At 41.7% G+C, this 22,261-nt stretch overlaps 1 protein-coding gene across 1 annotated transcript; it reads right to left on the bottom strand.

The window, feature by feature from the left end:
- Nucleotides 1-6,302: 6,302 nt before the first annotated feature.
- ALKBH1 (alkB homolog 1, histone H2A dioxygenase) lies at nt 6,303-22,249 on the bottom strand. The gene is made up of 6 exons (XM_054275264.1): nt 22,124-22,249; nt 19,308-19,416; nt 14,880-15,042; nt 11,331-11,421; nt 10,056-10,249; nt 6,303-9,538 (listed from the first exon to the last, which is right to left on the bottom strand). Exons 1-6 carry the CDS (start codon nt 22,247-22,249, stop codon nt 9,118-9,120), a joined length of 1,104 nt encoding a protein of 367 aa, XP_054131239.1. The 3' UTR covers nt 6,303-9,117.
- Nucleotides 22,250-22,261: the final 12 nt, after the last annotated feature.

Raw genomic sequence — 22,261 nt, forward strand, 5'->3', positions numbered from 1 at the left:
ACCTAGCGTATTCACACCTGCTTTTAGTGCCCACATGGAACATGTTCTCTGTTCTTACTTGGACCAAATTATGTCCTATGCTGTCTTCCTGGCAAAGAAAGTACAGCTGCATCTTTCAGGTACCACAGGTGCTAAGGTGTGTTCCTCAAAGACTTCTGTATTTTATCTTCAGAGATCTTACTCCTTTCATCTTCAGAAGCCTTATTTCTTTCATGAGTTCTCTAGTTCTAAGTGGTCTGTGAGGCTATTATAAATCACATTTCTCCTGTCTTCTCAGAGGTTTGGGGAGATGGTTACTTTGTGGTCCCTGAGGAAAACTTGAAGGAGGAAAGGCTTTGTGAACTAAAAATGTTTGGAGATGCTTGGTTTGGGGAGCAACACTGATGCATCCTGCACAGCTCCATGTGAAACATCTGGAAAGAAGAAACCAAGCAGATGGTCATGCTGGTGCTGTCAGCTGAAGTACCACAGGAAACCAGGGAAGTGCTGCAGACCAGCAAGTAAGTCATGTCACTTCTGCCGCACTGGTATATTGCAAAGAGGCAAAACACAGCTCAAGGCAAAGGTCCAGAGTTTCTCCTCACTGATGTGCCCATTGCAGCATCCCCCCTTGAGTACTCATCTTTTCCCTGTAAAGGTTTTTGTTTAAATCACAGAAAAAGCATTCTAGACTCTGACAAACAGGTGTTGTCATCTTGCAGAGGGTTGGCAAAAGAACAAATAGCTGCACTTCAATGAAGGTTCAGCAATCTTTCCACACAAAACAGACTTGATAATTTGCATGGTCATGAGGTCTCATTGGAAAGATATTTTTAAATGAAAAAGCAAGGAAACGATGCAAAATAGATTTGAGCATATTCCAGGAGATAGCTAAATTTTTCATAGTGAAACCCAATAATAGATCAGTCTGTGTGCTATGAACCTCTCATCACAAAAATATATCACAGGAGGCTTCTGTTATCTATTCTGGGCCGAGCACTGACCTTGGCTATTAGATCTCAATTAAGCATGTATGTGACTAATGCTTCTTTCTCTTGCATTTTTCTGCTGCAGAAAGTAATATTCATGGAATCAGAACCCAAAGTACTTGCACAGTCACTGTCCAGATGGGACCCCTGGTTTCTCAGTAGGTTTCATGCACATGAAAAAAAAAAGCATTTCTAGTGTGAAATTCAGAGAAAGGAAGCATTAAACATCTGTGGAGCCAAAGATTGCAGGCTTCAGCACTGAGCCCCTCTGCTTTTCCAGAACGGTGTGCAGTGATGCTTGCAGCTGCAGGCAGAGTTGAGGGGGCCACAGGGACAGAAAGAACATTCCATATCTTCACTTCTTTATGCTGGCATCCTTCTTTCCTTTAATTTCTTCATTATCATTTTGATCTAGGACAAGAGAAGAAGTGCTGTGAATTTGACCGTGGTAGTAATAAAACTATACAAGACTTGCTTGGGTGCTTAAGACTCCTGTGCAAGCCAAGACCTGTCTGCAGACTTGTTCCACTTTCAGCTCAGGTAAATGCTGAACCATCAAAACAGCAAGCCAAACACAGATCTGTCCTAGAGCATAATTACACTGCTGGGCCAGGAAGGGCTTGCAGGCAACCATATCCCTACACTCACATTTGACAGGTCAGGTGTGGGGACTACAGAACTGGTGAGCTCACCCTTATGCCTGGGAAGATCATGGAGCAGATCCTCCTAGAAGATATGCTAAGGTCCATGCTATGCCAAAAGCAAAAGGGATGCCGATTTTTCACCAGCCTTGTGATGAGGATTTGCTGGAGTAATGTCATTGTGAAGAATAGAAGTTCTCCTACAAGGTGGAACAAAAGCCTTGCTTTAAAGGGGCCTGAGGTGTGTTTTCAGCTACGTGGACTGAAAAGAGGCTTATTTGTGTGCAGCATTCAGCAGGATTTAGAATGGCTGCAGATTATTTGCAGTAGTGTGGCTAAAATCTTCCTGACCTGGCACAGACACCTGACAATCAGCAATTCTCCCAAGTCAGGTTTCGTCATAGCAATGAGAACAAGCTGACAAACTCAAACCAGTCATCACAAGATTGGTGCAGTTCTCTCACAGCCTTTCCAGGTGCTGGTTATATTTAAGGAAAGGTCAGGCTAACATCTGACTCTAATCTTAGAGGAATGTTGTCTGAAAAGGGGGAAAAGGCCAGTGAAAATGAAAATGTGCTGACTGGAGAAAGCTGTATCTCAGCTTGGTCTCAGCCACCGGGACCAGACAACATGAAGTCAAATCAATTCTCTCTGTTCTAGAAAAGATGGAGCATGCTACTCAACACCTGGTAGAGAGGGTGTGTTAGATTTTAGTGCTTGTCTCATATTCAGTGTCTGGTTTTTTTCCATTTCTCTCCCTGCCCAGGCTGTGGTGAGAAGTGACACTGCCCTTGGAAGAAACTATTTCCAAACTTTTTTTTTGTTACCACTACTGCTAAAAATGTCTTCATGCTCCAGGTTTACTTCGTTTCAGTTCCATTTCATGATTCTTACCTCTCATAATACCTGAATTTGTCTAAGAAGTTATCCCATTATGAACCAGTGAGTCTTTCCAAAATTTAAATTCTGTCTGGAAACAAATCTAACTCCAAAGCTTTAGCATCAACCAACACCTCTGCCTGCACTGATTGTTTTCAGCAAGAACAGTGCTTTGAAAGATGAATCTCCTTTCCAGGCTCTGTGCTCTTTTTTGGCTACTCAGTCATTTCCAAATCAATAACTGTCTCTGATTGCCCCCCCCCCCCCCTCTAGATCCTGCTCTTTGCTACCTCATTTTGGTTTTAATTTGCCACAGCAAAATTGCAGTCATTCTTTCCCCACCCTAATTAAGAAACCTATCCGTTAAGGAGAAAGAAAACAAAACCAAAATCTTCTTATCTAAGCCCTTAGCACAGAACAGAGGAGGAATGATTGGTGAGATGATCACCTCTAGAAAGCCAAGGCCTTTATTGATTCTTCTGGCCTTCCTCAGTAAATACAGAGTGAGTTTTTTAAATTCACCTACAAGGAAGCTAAAAGTTAATGTAAAATACTGGCTTCTCAACATCAGAGGAGAAAGAGACTGTCTTCTAGGCTGACTCATTTTTTCTTCTCTATACATAGTTCAACAAGAATATTTGGAGAGTCTTTCATTGTGCTTCATAGATTCATAAAATCATTTAAGTTGGAAAATACCTCTAAGATCATCAAGTCCAAGCATAAACCTAACATCTAAACCTAAATCTTGGCTGTAGTGGACAGCCAAGTCTACCACTTAACCATGTCCCTAAGTAGCATGCCACCTCACATTACCTCTATTTCAGTTTCCCCACATTTTGTTATAAACTGGCCTTGCTTCTGAACCTCCAGGGTCTAATGATCCTGACCTATGCTTTGGAAGAGCTTTGAGATCATGGAGCAGATGAGAAAAGCTGTACTGTGGGCAGGTGGCAGCAGCACTGAGCTCTTGAATTCAGGAAATAAGCATTGAGTGATGGTGAAGGAGGGCACAACCACTGCTGAGATGCATGATTACATGGACAAAAAGGGTCAGGCTACACAGAGAAGCTCAGGGGAGAGTCCTCTACACATGAGGATTTTATGGAAGAGGACATTCAACAGCCTCACAGGAAAAGGTCAGAGACACAATAATCTCTATGGACTTGGTAAAAAACAAGATGGGAAGTGTCTCCACAAGGCTGAAGCTTCCGCTTCCTCATCCAGAGGAATAAACACCTCTATTCTGAAAAGAGGGAAAACTGCTACAGGCTTTTCCAGACTTTATCCCCTCTCTCCTTCACCCCTGGTCCAGTGGAAGTGGTACTTTCCATGGTGCCTATCTGAATACAAGCCCTAGCTTCAAATAAAAATCAGGTCTGACTCCCTGCTGTACTCCAGACGTATTTACCACCTTGGAGAGATAAGCGTTTGGCTGATTATCTTCAGTCTCTGTGCACTGTCAGCTTCTTCTAAGGGGGGGGGTGATGATATAATTGCAGGAACCAGGTGGGGATTGTGCCTGCTGGACTAAAATGACTCTGATATTCCAGATTGTTTGTCCCCTCTCTGGGACACCAAGAACAGAATCCTTCAGAGCAGGACCTGCTACACAAGTCCAGATCAGCTTGCATAAAGAGCATGAAAGTATCCTTGAGACTGGTTTCCTAAAGGAAGAAAGCATATGTTCTTATGGGTTGTGCATGTACTAAACTTGGTGTGTCCTCCCATTCCTTTCCAGTAACTTTGAAACCTGTTGGTCTATTTTAATTAGATTTGATAAATTTCATAGCAAACAAAGTTCCTGCAGGTAGTAGGTAGCCAGTTAGAGGAGAGGGACCCTATAAATATCCTGATTCAGGGAAATGGTGCACTATGCATGTATTAAACTCTAGGGGCACCACATAGGAAAATAACACATATAAGTACTCATCTGGATGAAAAGCTTCAGTGAGAACTTCATTTTTCAGGAACAAAAATCCATAGGGGACTACAGTTCACTCATTCTGCACTTCACAAAACTACTACTTTTATTTTGTTATGATGTAGATGGGAGGAAAAAATATTTAATTCAGGAAACTGTAAAAAAGTGGATCTGGTGCATCTAGCAGATTTAGGAACTAGGATTCAGGAGTCAATTTGTTGTTGGCTTCCTGATTGTAACAAAAACCAGCCCTAGCAGAGAGAGTGGTGCAGCATCTGAAATCAGACAAGGTTCTGAACAGGGCTAAAGTGAAGAAAGGTGTTTAGGGCACATATCTGGGGAAATATTGTGGTTCCTGGGGTCCTTCCATGCAGCTCAAAGTAGACTGAGGGGAGTTGGTCTAACTGACTTCAATTATTTGTAGGAGAGTCACACAGAGAGTGGAAGCAAACTCCTGGTAGTAATAGATGGTAAGAAAAAGGCAGAGCTAATGGATAGAGGTTGTATCCTTGGAAACTCAGGTGAAATTTCTTCATAAGGTATGACAGCACTGGGCACCAGCTAGTGAAAGAAATGATAGAGTCTCCATCACAGAAGGTTTCTAAGTGTCATGTAGACAACAGCACTAATTTCTAGTGGAGGTTGGACTAGACACCTCCAGAGATCCCTTCAACCACCATTTCTGTGGTCCTTTACCTTCTGTCCAGATGAGGATGCAAGAAAACAGCTCATATCAGCAAAGCTGGTACTTAGAGTGGCAACTTTTATCTCACCTCAACTTTACCAGAGGACATATGAACATGTTCTTAGTCATTGTTCAATTCCTTGTATAGAAAAATGGTTTATTAAGGTATTTGTGATTATTATTTGCTGAGTATAAATAATTAAAATGATTTTGTACTGTGCTAAACTTGTGTCAGACACATCTTGTGTCTCCTTGTCCCATCTACAGCATTGTGCTATAGACTGTTTACAACCAGCTTTGGTTGTTAGGATTTATGGAGGCATCAGCAGACTGTGGATGACTGTCACTGGTTTTCTCTAAGTCTCTTCTTCCATAAAGATTATTAACTAAAAAAAAAAAGCCTTTATATATGGGTATTTTGAGGCCCCTATTTTTCTGGATCATTAATGTCTGCAGGCCATGTACTTCTGTAAACTTTTTGAGGTAACGTGTTCAGAGTCAGGCAAGTTTTACAATTTCATCAGAACTAAAGTATGCTTAGAGCACATTGAATTATTGCTCAATTAATTTTGCATCCTAATTAAGTGGAAGACAATCTTATCCCTGACAAGTCTCTTTTCTGTGTTAAATCTATCCTGTTTCAGGTGTGATGCAGAGAATAACTTATCTGAATAGAACCAGACAGAGCTGAGCTGCTGTCTGCACTACATAAGGTTCTGAGCAGCTTCAGCCCAGCCATGGCAGTGTGATGTTGCTGCTGTCTTGGCAGTCCCTACCCAGCCTCTTGCTTCTCTCTACCTACTAGCTCAGCAGAGCACACAGCAAAACAGAGGACCATAGGTGCATCTTACTACAGTCTATAGAAATACCTGCTGTGAAACAGTGAGGAAAAAATGTCAACAAGATCTCAAAGAAAGGAAAAATACCTAAGATCAGAATCATTCTAGCAGCAGGCACAGCTTTAGGGACCACCTTGCCTATAAGTTACTGCCTGGCAGCACAGAGCACACAGTAAATCTGTCTTGGGCACTAGCCAGCAGTCCAGTTGTAACACTGAACTGTTCTAGCACAGTTCTCTCAAGAGGACTGAAAATTTTTAGTTTGTGCAGGCAGCTTCCTCTTCTGCTTCTAGTATTCATCCCACTGCACTTTCTCATTTAACTGGAGATTTATTTTCCCTTTATTCTTGATTTAAAAAAAAGCAGCAATTGTTGGACAGCTAGCTTTATCTACAGATCACATAATGAACAGCGTACATGTGGTAAACAATGTGTTTCATTTCCAGGTGGCTTTGAAAGAAACACATGCTTATCTTCCTGTAATCAACTCATTACATAAATTTTCTTGCAGAATTGGTCCAGATGTCCTGTTTTTTCCCTTCTCTCCTTCTGAGGAATTACAAACTGCAGAAATTATCTCAACATGCACCTATAGGAACACAAGCAATTATTTGTGGCACCTATAGATACAAAAATTTGATCAGTGCTATGAAAAGATTCTTTTATGCCATCACAAACCCAAGCAAATGTGGTGCCAATGTCAGACTCTGAAAGCTGTGTGGAATAGGTCAAGGGGTCCTGAGTACATTACTGGATGCAGCCCAGTACTCCCTGCCTTCTTCCCAGGACTTACTGACTCTTTGAAATTATATTCTGGAAGCACAGTTTGCAGAGCCTGCAGAAGTCCTGTGGTTTGCTCACTTGTACTCCCCTCTGCTCTGGTCACAGAACCAATGATCCTGCCAGGCTGGCAGTTCAGAAAATTCTCTCTTCTTATTGTTGTTTCTCATGGTACACAGATGCTTCTTTTTTCCTGGGTCATTTCCCATATGTCCATTTCTGGGCCATGGACTTTTCATTTTCTGGGTGTCTGATACAGAATTATGACTTACAATGGCATTAAGTAAAAAGCTTGACTGCAAGCAACTCAGCAAATTCTCAACTCAGTCACATCTAAGCATAAGGCTTCAATGGACTGACACTTCTTATGGCCAATTGCTATCAGTAGTTTATAGCATTTACTACAATTTTTAACTGCAGAGGGTTAACAGTATGCTTTCTTGTCCTTGAATCACAGGAACAACTGAATCCTCGAGTAAACGATTGCTTTTCATGTATTATGTATTTATAGGGAACAAAAGACCATGAAAACCATGGACTTACAATTCAGCCTATGACATGAAGAAACCAGCTCCAGTTCACCTTCTAGTTTCATGACTCTGTCTTGTCTCATCATCAGAGATGAATGAGTTGGACAATCTTTGCTTCCTCCTCCAGAGTGAAGAACAGTCCTTCTCAGCTAGGAAAACAGATATTCCTCTCCATCCTTCTCCATCCTTAGGTGCCACTAAAGGAACTTTGCTGTTTTCTGAGCTTGACTCAGTCAACTTTCTTTTCTGGTCACGTTGTAACCTCTCTGCATAATATATTCACTCTTCTAGGGCTCAGCTGTAAATATACCAGGCCCAGGCTACAGAAAGGACACACATCTAGCATAGAATAAGATATTAAATCTCATATCTGATTATTTTAGACCTTAAGTTACTGGAACTCCTTGCAGTATTGTATAAGGAATTAATTGCATGCAAACACACATTCACCTCCTATGAAACAAGCAGACCAGACACTTTACCCATGAGGAAAGGCTGTCACACATGCATTAAATTGGACTTTGATACTGCAGGCAACACCCCTCTGCAACTGCCCAACAAACCCTGAGCTACCCATAAGCAAAGCAGCCCTACAGACATATGCAGGGCTCCTCCACAGGAGCTGGCAGATTGCAGAGGGAGTAGATCCAAAAGAAGCCTAGAGGGAACTGCACAAGAGATACAGCAGCATTAACAATACACTGGAACAACTAACAGGGAGAAAAAGAAAAGAAGAAAATAGCCAGCCCAAAACTGATAGAGATCTTTAATTTAAAACCAAGTAAGTTTATTCATTGTGAAAGTGCAACAAAATACCCCAGGGATAGCACATTCCACTCCAACAATTAAAATTGCATTAAAAAGTAGATAGGATAGTCTGAATCTTAAAAAGAACTAGCACAAAAGCTAGTGCTTTTCTTTGTTTCAATATATTTATCTTTGGGTGACAGAGATAGTCACTGATTAATTTTTTAGGTACTTAATTTACAGCTTCAATGCTTTTATTTGCAAGTCATCCTGCTCCTTATAAATGCTAGCTTGGGACAGGAGAACTGTAACACACAGGCACTTAGGAGAGGGCAGTTTTGAAAGAATGGCGATGTTGGGCTCAGTCACATATGGAGGAGACCCAGTTGGGAGCTACTAGATATTCTAAATAGATACTGCTCCCAACTGTTTCTCTCTAAAATCTGAGATAAGATGTTCAGTACCATTCAGAAAAGCAGATTCTGCTGCAGCGGAGAGAATGCAAGCAGGCAAAAGGAGAGCACAGGACTACAAAAGCTTACAGCAGGTGTTGCTTGAGGGAGCTGCCAGCTTCTGACCACTGAACCCATTTTTGCTGAAGAAGCAATTACCTTGAAAATGCTGCAGGTAGGTCTTACACCCATAGCAGCCTATTCTCATACATACTTGTTACTTTACTTCATCTGAGCTTTACAAGCCAAACAGGATTCTCTCTTACATTGCAATTATGTATCTTCTGCTAACACTCTCCGCCGACTGATTTCAAAATACTTTATAAGCATCACTCCTAAAGCTTAAACCAAGCTTCACTGAAAGCTTAAACCATTTAAGCTTAACCAAGCTTAAAGTTCTCTGACATACAGGAATTTTAAAGGAAACAGAGTACAGTAAACATTTGCAACAAAATGCCAATAGAGTTAATCTCCTGAGTCCCAGTCCCGAACTTATCCTTCTTTTCCTCTGACATTCTTTTTCTCCTCCTACCTATTTATTACAGCAAGAAGGACTACATTTATTCTGCACAAGTTTATTAACCACAATACAGACAAGCACTTCCAGTATTAAGCCAGTTCCTATTTCCATACGGAGATTGCCTGTCTGGTTCATGTCAGTATGATGGCCTGGTCTCAGGTGACTCTGTTTGGTTTGTGTCTTTTGGCTTTGCTGTTCTCATGATAACTGTCTTCAGAGGGTGCTTGGCCCTGTCCATTTGTCCCAGATTCCTCTGGAAATTTCTGGCCCTCAGCCAACACTTGTCGAATAGTCATGTTGATGCGGGAGGACTGCAGGTACTTGGCACACACCTGCCAGTCCTCATCAGAGCTGTGCTCAAGGACTGAGCCAGCAGGAAGGTCTGAAGGAAGAGCTTGGTGGAGGCAGGAAGGCAGAGCTGTCCCCTCGGGGTTGGGCAGGACCCGGGGCACAGCGTGGTACAGCAGGCGGCTGAAGCCGGACATCACCATGATATCCCCGCTGTGCATGAACATCGCTGTCGGCGCCTCCTCCCGCTTCAGGCCCCCCAGCAAAAATATCGAGGATTGCCCAAAGCTAGAGACGGTGTAAAGATGGGGAGAGAATAAATTCAGGTAGAAAACAATTTTCTGTACAGAAAGAAAATATCAGTAGTTAAATTCCTTCATAAAAACCACCCCAAGCAATCACAAAAACCAGAGGGATGCCTAAGAACAACTTTTAGGTGGGAACATGGCAAACAGACTAAGATCTGGTTCAAGATAGGCAGAGTGTGAGCAATTGCCCTGCCAGGTTTGAAGCTCTGCTGAGATACTTCCTTAGTACTCAACTGGCACTCTGCTGCTTTAGAATAGACCTGTGCTCTCTGCAAAAGAGCTCTTCACTCCAGGCACTATATCCAGGCTATTCAAGCTGTCCTTAAAGAAAAACTATGTCCCTGACCTACAGCATTCTGTTATTCAAATCTTCTGAGAGTGAAAATTTTATACCCAATCAGCAAACCACATCACACTGCCTTCCCATAACCATGTGCAGCCCTAGAAAAAAGCCATCTATCTTTGCATAACACTCAAGTCTGCTTTCCTTGACTCACCTGAATGACAACAGGGGCCGAGAATGGTCAAGTTCAGACTCATCCACATGAATTCCCAGGGAAGAGTCAAAATGATAGTAGTTCAAGATCCCTGCTTGGGCCTGGAAACCCCGAAACCCACAGGCTGCAGCCACTTGCTCTGACAGGAATGCAAGGTCTGAGGGGAAAGGAGTGTGGTGATTTGCTGAGTACTTCTGGAAGGAGAGGGAGGAGAGAAAAAAAAAAAGAAAGCCACACCCAACACATCAGAGCAGCAAATACACTTGGAAACAAACATTGAAAAAGAACTCAAAATCCTGGCTGATAGTCATGGAGAAGGACATCACATTTACCTAGAAAATGACTACAACACAGGCAGAACCACAACAAATTTACCTCCTACCATTAAATTCGTGGCCTAGGCTGAGACTGACAGAGATTCAATTAATTGTGGAGTTAATCATTATACCTAGATGATAAACTTGAAATCAGTAAGATTAGTACCAACATCCTGAGGATCATCTCAGCCACAACCTGAAGCTGCCAATGGAAACACAGTTTCATAGCTCATCAACAGAGTCCCAAAACAAGCATCCTTATTCCTTCATTAATAACAAGCAGAAATCAATTGCAAACCTACTTTTTCTCTCTCCCATAAGTCATTCTGAGAGGACTGGAAGATAATAACCAAACTTTTATTAAGGCCACCCAATAACAAGCTCATCTGGTAAATAAAAGGCTGGAAACAGATTTGGTTATCTTCAATATACAGATAAGATGCATATTCACTCTGCCAGTGTTTATCAGCCTCCATCTATCTGTTTATTTTGATCGGGATCCTCAAAACAGCTGTTAGTTGGTAAGAATGCACTATAGTGTTCAGACTCATTAAAGTTCCAAAATCACATGAGCAGCAGTTTTTTCTTGTTCTTGCTCACTCCACCGAAGAGTAGTTTCCCAGAAGTCACACTCAGCTTAAGAGTTAGCAATGCTGTTGTAATCATCCCATTTGGTAGGTAAAAATGCTACTTACCCTAAAATAATTGCAGGTTTAAAGCTGAGTGTATGTTAACATGATGACTTTCAATGGAAAGAATGCAGCAATGGACTTCTGCTGTTAAACCCTTCACAGTAAACCAATACAAATTAAAATCTTCTTAAAAGCACAGTTTGTTAGTGCCTTTCCTCAAGACTGTCTTGTAGGATCATAAACATTTTATTCCATTATGTCCTTTTCTGTTTGCCATTCTGAGTGCTTGTGGCTAAGAAAAATAGAGAAGAATTTCACCTCAATACCTTAGTATCCCAGTTATAATGGTAACCAAGGGTCACCCAGCGCAGCTTCTCCAAGAGACTCCTGGGCTCCCTTTTACTGGAACCTTTCCTTCTACAAAGACAAAATATAAAGAAATAGGAGATGTGTTAATTTCTGAGGGGTCTTCTGGTACTGCAGCATACAGTAATGAGATTCACTCATCCATTTCACAGCCTATTAAAAGCAATCAATGCTAAACTTTTATTTTCAATGCCAATACTTTTTTTCCTCCAAAGACCCTGAAAATTTAGTTCATGGAATGTGTGGAAGCTGTGGGGCCAACTGCCAACTGGTGTCAGTTTGAAAGCTTGTATTTTCAAATGGTACCTAAAAGATTATCCAATGGAAACATAATGAGTAGTGCAGATTAAGAAATCAGAATTAAACATGCCCTACTTGAGCACCCAAAAATGAAAGACCAGAATCTGAAGATCTGAAATCTGCAAATTCAAGGAAAAAATATTCTAGGCACTTAATGGAAAATTACAAGAGAGGAAAATGAGTGCCTGACAGTGAAGCATAGCATGCTGTCTAATATTGCAAAGGATGTTAGTTCTACTACGTGGTACTTTGATGAAATGTCCTTAGGACAGGCTGACTTGCAGTAAGCAGCAAGACTTCTCTAGCTGTGACTACAGTGTCAAGAAGTCTGGACTGCAGGTGTCCCCTTATCCAGACTGCCTTGCAGGACAAAGAACTGTTCTTCTCATGTGACACCCCTGAAGTAAAGGGACTGAGTAATCTGAGGCCACACACCAATTTAGCATTCATATTTGTAGGTGATGAAAGCGAGAAGAGGCTTCAAGGAGAGGCTTCTAGGACAGACTATGGAAAAGCCTTTGAAAAGTTACAGAGTACAAATAACTAAATCAGATGAAAATATGTTAATGATAAATACAAAAAGGAAGGTACACATCTATCTTCTAGTCTGCTCATTCCAGCAATTTCAGCATACTTTTCTCAAGCCAAGTCATATATTATGGTAAAAAAAGGAAAAATATAGTAAAGGGAAATTTACTCAGAAGATAAACAGTAGTACCAGACGGCTGGCTCTCATTTATAGCCTCATTAGTTCAGCATGACATACTCTCTTTTAAAAAAAAAGATTGATATTTGTGCTGTCATGGTCAAGTCTCAGCCAAACATCTGCATTTAATGTGCATTTCTACCTGGATACACAGCTTGTTCCTGCCCTTCAACTATGCCATCTGATAGCTCATAAGATAAAGCAGGAACAGGAGTAAAATGCAAGTTTCTTTACCTTTAGCAATTTTTCTTAGCTCACTGATTACTGAAAACAGTCTTTCCAATTTCCATCTGTCATAGGGTAACAGCAACTGCAATTACCATAAACACCAACACAGTAACTGTGAAATACATGCTGCTTGGAGCAATTTGTATAGCCCACAAGCAGGCAACACAGCATTTAGAAAAGGAAGAGCCCACAGTTTGTTCTTGTACATCTTTCAACTGACAAACAATGTTCATAATGAAACAATTTTAGCACGTGCCTTTTGAAAGTGCCCTTTTCGTGCTACAGTGCTAGAGTGTTTGCACAAGAGCAAGAGCCCAAATGCATGTGGGAAGTCTCTATTCCCAGAACTTGGTATTTTACATGTGATTTCATATATGATGGCTAAGAAGGGGAAAGTATGAGTGTTGTGTATCTGGAAACAATGAGGTCCCACAAGAAAGCACAGAAAAGATCTGGTACAACTATGTTAGAAAAAGACTGAACAGCATGAGAGCTTTGGTTTGAAGATTCCTTGTTTCCTTATATGCCTTTTCCTTATACACAAGAATAGATGTACCTATATATCTGTATGTCTACATCTGCCTCGTGGGAATGCTCTATTCCCTTTTATGCTTTCAATTGTCCCCAGTACCAGAGAAAATACTCAGGCTCCACTTTGTGAGGAAAGCATAGCATATCTGTCTAGGAATTGTATAGATTCACCCTACCTTGTGATTCCTGCATCCTGAAAAGAGCAGATAAGCCATGACCCAAGCACATGCATGCATTATCCTAATGGCTTTAAATAGCATTAAAGGTGTGACCCATGTTGGAAGCAGACCTCTTTTCAGTTAGGCACTGTTCCTGGCCTTCCTGAAACACTTTCACTCCAGATACTAGAGACTGGCTAGTTCCATCTGCTGCCTCTAGGTATAAGCACAAATTCAGCAGTTTGCTCACTTGAAGACTCAGGTAAGGACTTCATAAAATTACCAGGGTTGCTGCCAGCCATCATTTTTCTAAACACTGTTTTCAACTGAACTGGATTCAGCTGCAAATTAACCTCTGCTCTGATCATTCTCTGCACACAGGGGGTCCTGCTGGAGAGGCCTGTCAAACTGGAACAGTACCCCACTTTTTTCAGCCATTGGGCACAATTCACAATCCTTTCACAGAACAATTTTTCATTCTCGATGGAACACAAAAATGATGTCTACATTCCTGTAACTAATTCTGACTGAGCCTGGAAAACAGAGGTCAGAGTATAACTTCTCTCCTAGGTGCAAACAGCTAGAAGTCCCAGTCTTGCTTTTGCCATTCCATGTCTTGTAGATGTCAAAAGGTTTTTGAAGAAACATCTCAGCATGTCAACCTCACTAAGAGAGTGAGGTGGAAGATGAGCATTGTAGAGAACTCTGGTTGCACCATCACACAAAACAATCATTATGAAAAATGAGCAGTGAAATTAATAAGGTAACAAAAATTATCCAAATAGCTAAAAGATTGTGTACTGTAAACAGTCTGTCTTATATGTATTTTTACAGGACTTCATTAAAGTTCAAGCTTTAAAAGACTTTGCCTTTTTTTAAACTTTCTACTTGACTTCAAAACTGGGAAAATTCTCCATTAAATTCCAGATCAGGTAGAGGAAAGGCAGCTACATCAGCCACAGAATTCTGAACCTCATGGAATCTTTGAGATTAAACACGATTGCTATTAAAATGGTAAATTTAATACATTTAATTCAATGTCAAGCTGAATTAAGAAGAACCACAAACAAAACCAAACCAAAAGAAATACCTTAGAAAATGAGAACACAGAAACTGTTAGATTTGAGAAGTTCAAGAAAGTACAGCTAACAGCATTTCTATTACATTGTTCTGGGTCTAAGAGCTGACTGGGAAGGAGTGCTACCATTAGTGGGGAGTTTTGCAAAGGATCTGTTTTGCCTCAGGAAAACTGAGGCCCAGAGGGACTTCACAGTTCCACTCGTAGCTGAGCTCAGCCAGCTTCAAGCACCACAGCAGTCAGGGTCACTACGTAACAGGTCACCAATGGCTTTAGAACAATATGCTACCGCAAAATCCCACTGAGAATGAAAGCAGAGAATTAGCAAGGATGCACATGAAGCCATGAAATATCCACCTTTAACTTGGCATGTCTGACACCATCTGTATTCTGCCAGCATGTACACTATCTTCTTCAGCTTCCCTTCCCTGCTCCATTTTCTTCGACCTTCTCAAAGGTGAGATCTGGCTCCATCAGTTTTGACCATGAAAGGTGATAGTGGACTCACCTCAGCTGCTCCTTGCTCTGTCCCCACAGGTCAGTGGTCTTCTCAGGAGCCATGTGCAGGTGCAGGTTGCAGACATTGGGTTTCTCAGGGTATAGCTTCAGACACTGCTTCACCCAGTGACGCTGGCAGCCAGGAAGGAAAGGGTTTGCTATGAAAATAAACCCTGACCACAAAGAAAAAAGGAGAGGATGGAGACAAAGTAGGATTAGGCGTTTCCCTGGGTTTTTTTCTGAATTTAGAGCCAAGGATAGAAGCCAGAGTTAGAGGAAAAAAACCCCTTAGAATACAACTATTGACTGTGCATATAAGCTGATGAAATCTATTCTAGTTAAGTTAAAACTTATTGGCTTTTTTCCAGGAAAAAAAAAAATGGTGGCACAAGGTAGAAGGCAGAGGGCAGCCAACACTAGTCCAAACAAAAATTACAATAAAGGACATATCTATGTAAGGCATATTGATTATAGGAGCTAAAGGAGTAAGAACATGGAAATCCAGTTGTTTTGGAGAAAATTTTATTTCTTAAATTATTCAGCATGACTTTTCTCTTAAACCCAGCAAAGTTAGAGCAATTCTGGCCTAGTTTTTCTATGCTTCAAACTAACTTTATCCCTGGCTCTGAACTCATACTGTCTTCCTACTGCTACTTCAGAAAGAAGTCCCTGAGCTGAGCAAGTGTCTAGTAATGTAAAGTGTCTCTAGTATTGTAAAGTGTCCTCCCCTTTTCTTCACGCTTATTTCCAGGTAAGTCCGGTTGTATCCATATTTGCATTTTGATATGGTAACACTCAGAAATGGCCATGAAAGTCAAATGATATCCCAAACCACTTGTTATTGACTGTGAATACGTTGCAGGCATTGTTAATTAACAAAACAAAATAAACATGCAGCTACTCTGCACATTCATTCAGCCAGGCACCTCAGGCAGGGTTCAAGCAGCAGCCCATATGAGAGATGCCAATAATCTGTACTGTACCTACTCTCAATCAAGGCATTCTCTCAAAGACTGTCAGTTCAATAAGACTCACCAACACAAAATCCACATGTAAAGAGAGATAAGGGTGCAAGAGGAACAAAGGAAAAGGAGGTTTCAGGGTTTTGGCCTACTGTGTCGTTTTGAACTTCTCAGTCATATCAACTTAACAGAGACAAAAATAGGTGAAAAAAGAAGCAGCAAAGCTAGGACTCTCAGTAGGATACAAACTTGCCTTGTGGCCTTATGAAAGTGGTAATAAAAACACAAAAAGAGCTGCCTGCCAGCGTATCTCAAAGACTCAAGATTAAAGTAATTGGTTACAAAAAAAGCCTTCAGTGTATTAATAACACATGGTCATTCACTTCACTCTGTTCCCTGCACTTTCAGAATATAGCAGCCTTCTGATAGGTTTGACTACAAGAAGTTTCTTTGCCAGAAGCATTATATTTACTTTCTGCTGGCATCTACATAGAACAATAATGGAGAATAATAATACTGCCCTTCCTGTCTACAGCTTTTGATGTGGGGTTCTTGAAGCACTTTACTACATTAATGAAATTTCACTCTACTGTGTATGTGTTATCCCCAGGTATTAATGAAGGCATTGAAGCCTGGAGAGTTAGTTACAAGCAGAGATGAGAACAAGAATCCAGATTTTATGGCTTTTATCTCACAGACTTAGAACATGCTCATGTCTTTCCAAACCCTTCCTCAACCCAGGTTTCTCTTAAGAAACTAGACTGGTCTAGATTTACAAAAGCAGTAACAACTAAAAAGCGGGTTACTACTATGCTCATTGTGTCAAGAAAGGCAGAAACTGAATTTCTAACAGTTGCTAAGTTTTACTATAAAATTCTGTGCAAACATAGAACAAAGACCAATAGTGCTAGAAATCAGTGACTTGCACACACTGAGGGAGAAAAGTGAGAAATAAGAAATATTTCTGTAGCAATCTTTCTGAACTGACTGAAGAACACCTCTGACAAACTCTGAAGACATAACTGAACCTCTTGCCCTTGAAAGATGTGAAGGGAAAGGGTAAAATAATTATTCTTTGTGAATCTGTATAGTAAAGGAAACTGCCCTGAGGAAGTAGGAGCAATTCTCTTACTGCAGCACTATCTTGCTATGTACTACAAATTAATTTGCATTAATGAAAATGGTCTCCAACCACAGTCAAAGGAAGGATGAGATATGCAAGACATGTAGATGTCTAATAACAAGAAAAACCTCTCACAAAAAAAAAGTGTCAGTTACAAAGACCCAAAGACAGCATCACATGCTTCTCAGGATACAATAGAAATTCACCCAGATTCCTTCATCTTCTCTTTCATTGCTTACTGTGGGGACAAAACCAAAGTACTTCCTTTCCCTCTGCTCATAGAAAAACTAAAGAAATTCTTACTTCACTTAGAAGGCTATTGGGACAGCTGGTTCCACATCTCCTACTATTTAAGAATGTCCAGATAAAGGTAACTGAAAAATGATACAATACTATTCTCCTCAAGTCCACACATGACTTGATTCTAAACAGGACAGATAATTTGTCAATGTATTTGCATTTCATTTTAGTAAAAGGTTTCCTTTGCCAAAGCAGAAGACAAATGCAGTTAAGTGGAACACCTGTGATTCCCCACACCCCCTATGTAATTACCAGGGAAGACATTTAGACAGACAGTAAATGACAAGCAGATCAAGCAAGGGCAGCTATAATATGACAGACAAGTGGAATAAAACATTTACAGAGGCAAGAAAAGGCAGAAGCCTTTCTCCTGAAGTTATTCAATTCCCTGTGTATTAAATATGCCAGATGGGTAGCATGGCTGCCTCAGTTTCAGAAATGGTAGGCTGGCTTCAAAGCAACCCACACAGAAAGTGAGGTCCCAATGAATGGAAAGAAACATGAGAAAAAAACATAATTAATCAAACAAAAATTCCTGAAATAAGGAGGATCTGGGGAACTACAAACTCATCAGCCTTACCAAAACCCCTGATAAAATGATGAAGCATTGTCAAACTTTGACAGTAGCAACTTCTAGACACATGGTGGTTGGGAACAGAGAGCATGGAAGGCAGATTTTGTCTAACCAGCCCTACTGCCTGCTACAGTGAGATGTTCAGACAAGGAGAAAACAGGGGATTATGTTTACCTTGGCTTTAGAAAAGTTTTCCATATGGTCTTCTACAGCACCACTGGAGCCAAACTGGGAGCCATAATTTTTTTGGGCAAATTGAAAAAGTAAGCAAAAGGTGGATGGATCACCAGGCTTAAAGAATATTGATTTGATGATTCAAAGTCTAACCAGCAGCTATTATGAGCTGCATTTGTTGATCCTGGGGCAAAGATAACTACAACTACATCAACAACGTGGATGATGGGACGTTCATCCTCATTTCACTTACAGACTACACTAAACTGGGGCAGCAGTGGATCTTCTGCAGGCTAGTGATGCCCCTGAAAAGGACTCTGACAAATAAGAATGGGCCTCAGAAGTTCAAGAGTGGTAATTCTGCATCTGGGGCAGAATAACACCATGCAACAGTATGGCCCAAGGGTCAAGAGCAGCTCCAAACCAAGGCCAGGCTGCCTAGAGGACAAACTGTGAGCAGCAGAGAGGCTGTGACACAAGTGACACATCCTGGTATTGGTGAGCACCACCCACAGGCATGCGAGAGGAGGGGAGCCTGAATCTTCTCAGATGTGCACAGCAAGATTGTGAGAGACAACAGTCAAAAGTAACAGCAAGACAAATTTTTATTAGATATGGGGTTTAAGAAAAAAACATGGCCAAACATTGGTACAGGTGCCCAGAGAGGGCATGTAATCTTTCTCCCTGGAGATTTCCAGAACTTACCCACACAAAGCTCTCAGCATCCTGATCTAACTTGCAACTTCATCCTGCTTTAAGCAGGGTGTTGGCCTAAACCTCTGGAGGTGCCTTCCAACCTAATACCTCTCTGTGACTATACCAGGTAAACTGCAAACCTAAACCACATTTCCACTTCTGAAATAACCTGCCTAATGTAATTACTCTATATTGAATAGGCCAAAAGGTTCTTATTCACTCCATGTCCTACACTGACAAATAGACGCCACACTTCAACTGTGAAACTACTGAATTTCAGCCATGTACCCAATGAGCACGATGTATATTGAGGAAAAACAGATTCTACAGAAATAAAGTCTCTGCCAAAGGCAACAGGGGTCCATTCTCATGAGCTATAGTCTGGCTGATCTCACTGTGAAACAACTGGCTCTTCTCACCTTTATAAATATTACTGGATCCCACCCTTCAGCTGATTTGTTTGTCCTCCTGCACTTACGACAACATTAAATTACACTTAGGCAAACCAAAATAGCTTTTTCAAGCAGGACAAGAAAAATAAGATTGACACTGCATGAATTCAAAGCAATGAAGTTGTGTTTAATTTTTCTTGAAATCAGAGGTACCCACCTGGATACCCACTGAGGCCATAGGCTTTCCACTGGCTAACTGGCTGTAATCCTGCTCTGTAGGCATCTTGATCACTGACTGAAGAAATACTGAGCTGTGATCTGAACACCTGGAAAAATAAAACAGATCTCGTTTAAAAAAGAGTGAAAAACACAAAACTCATCCAAAAATAGCATCTGAAAGGAAGAGTGCTACCATGCTTGAAGGCAACTCTTGTGAAAGTGCTAAATGTACCACAAAGCTACTGCCTCAAAGCTACAGCTGTGACCAGGACAGGGCAAACAGAGCCAGTACACACTGAACATAAGAATCAAAAGGTACTTACAGGTTTTATCTAGGGATGAGATGTCTCCCACTCATTAAAAAACCCAAACAATATATACCAATGAGAAAAAATTCATTATGATTTGTCCATTTCCATAGTAGGGCCTCATCATCATAAAACATTCTGGTAACTATCATCCTCCATTAGAGAGCAACATACTCATAACACTCCTTACTTTCACAGAAGATTCCAATTACAGGTTGCCCATGATCCTAGAGGGTAGATGACTAATCTCATCTCTAATTTCAGAAGGATAAGCAGTACAGCAATGAAGTTGCCAAAGTTGTGAGATATGAAGAACTACAGAAACTCTGTCAATTCTGAATGCCACAATGCCAATTCTGTTCCAAACAGCAGGATCAACAGCTCAAGGCTTGGCAAGATGTATTTACTTCACATACTCCCTTATGTTACAACAACACATGTATTTAAGCTAACATTTGCTGGTAAAAAAACTCCAAACTCATTCTACTGTGTTTCCACTCCCTTCTTCCCTTAGGACAGGGAACTGTCTTGAGGAGGGCAAGGCAGAAGCAAGTTGGTTTTGTTCTGGCTTAGTTGCCAGTCTAGCTCTCCATGCAGCAGTGGAACAGTACAGGTTCATATAAGGAAAGAGATGGCCAGGCACAGAAGGAATAAACAGGCAGAGACTGCAAGACTTTGTCTATGACAACTTAAAATGTGTCAAATTAGGGCCTTTGCACACAGCCTCTGTAGTGGTGCATGTGTAAATCAGCCTCTCTGCAGCTGACAGCTCTGATAACATTTTCTGAACAACAGGACTAAATTACATACATAGAAGTTCTAAGAAATTCTGAACTATTGCTGGACAGCTTTTGGCAATATGATCAACTTTACCAATTTTTCAGCTCTTTGTCAAAAGCAGCTTTGTGAGTGCCAGCCTTGAGCTTACTTCACAGTCCTGTCCACAGAGCATCCCCAGGAAGTCTCATCCTCTGACCAAAGCTCTGCCACTCACTGCCTCCTCAAAGTGCTTGCACACCAGCTATTGCCTGGGCTTTTGGAGAACAGGAGGTGTTTCTGTGCTGAAGAATTACATCTGCTGAATCAGTTAAACAATCCTGGTAACAGGGCAGATGGGGTATGTCACACTTCACTGAAGAGCTCAACTGCATGAAGCAGTTTTCTGAGAAAAAAGAAGCAATATTATCCAGGCCAATCTGCCTGGCCAGTGTGTCTTAAAGAGAAACAGCAGATTTTTTAACCTGGTGGAAAGAGGAATAAAAGATGTTTTCACCAGTAGTTGCTACCTGATCTTAGAAGGTAACAGGCACAAAGAGTCATTTTGAAAGAAGACAGATCCTTGTGATGTTCTCAAATTGAAATCAAAATGAATTTCCCAGAAGAGCCATAATGCTCTAATCCTTTACCAAATACAGGATTCCAGCAAGCTCAAGAAAGGCTGAGATGTTAACAACTTCCTTAGTTAATTCTAATGCTTCTAACAATTTCATATGGGTCAGGTTTTGTGTTTCATTAGCAACAGCAAAATTATAGTCCAAAAAGACAGAAAAATAAATAGCTTAATAGAACACTAACAAGAAAAGACTAAGCATTGAAACAACGAAAAATTAGGCAAAGTTTCATTTTAACTATACTCCTCATTCCTTTTTTTTGACATAAGCTCGTAAGTAGAAAATCCTTGGATAACAACACTTTAGCAGATTTGTGTCATTCTTTTGTGAGGTGACAAAACAGAAGACAAGTTTTAAGGATAATTTCTTCATCACTGAAGCCATGGTAAACGACTACGATGGCTCCTACCTTCAGCAGTGCTGATGACTGTATTCCCCAACCCACTGTAGCAGCCGAACTCATCCCGATGACTAAGCCAAGCATTTATTATACAGGCGCGAGAAAGAAGAAACTTGACTGGGGGGAAGGCAGTACCGCAAGGGGAAGCTGATTCCAGCTCACCCAGGTTTTTCAGGGCTAAGACAAGCGCTAGCAGGGAAACAGTGTCAGTTCCGAGAGTGAAACTCGCCGTGTTTTATGTCCATACATTCTGCTGCTTCAGTATCACGTGGTTCTGTAAGAGACTTCGAAGTTCCCTAACTGCAGTATAGGGAGCTAATTAAATATTATGAAAGTAAATATAAGGAAAAGTAGTAAATCTGTGACTGGGCAAAGCGCTGGGCAGCGTGCCCCGGCTCAGGGACGCCCCGGGCGAGCCCGGCTCTGGGGCCGCGAGCAGAGGGGACCCGGGCCCTGCCCAGCTGCCCCGCTCGGCTCACGCTCTCACTTTTAAACAGCACAGGGACCGTAAAAGGCTCAGCGCTCGACTGCTGCGTCCTCTAGACAGAAAGGAGGCGGCACCAGGGATTCGGCGTGGGGCACGAAAGGAAAAGGCAGGTGGAGAGAGCAGGCTACAGCGACACCGACACAGCCCCGCACTGAGACACCGCACCGAGGGCGGGACGCGCTCCGGGCCGCTCGCCGCGGGGCGCGGGCAGAAGCAGCCCAGCATTACCTGGCCCCCCGGCGCAGAGAAGTCCACCACGCCCCGCAGGTCGGACGCGTCGCGCTGCCGATAGAAGCGAAAGAGCCGGCGGAACGCATCCTCCCCACCCTCACGGGTCAGGGCCGCCGCCGCCATTTCGGGCCGGCC

The sequence above is a fragment of the Melozone crissalis genome, unplaced genomic scaffold, assembly GCF_028551555.1.
Source record: "Melozone crissalis strain CALT ecotype California unplaced genomic scaffold, PUWL_Pcris_2 ptg000018l_1, whole genome shotgun sequence".
Classification (NCBI taxonomy): Eukaryota; Metazoa; Chordata; class Aves; order Passeriformes; family Passerellidae; genus Melozone; species Melozone crissalis.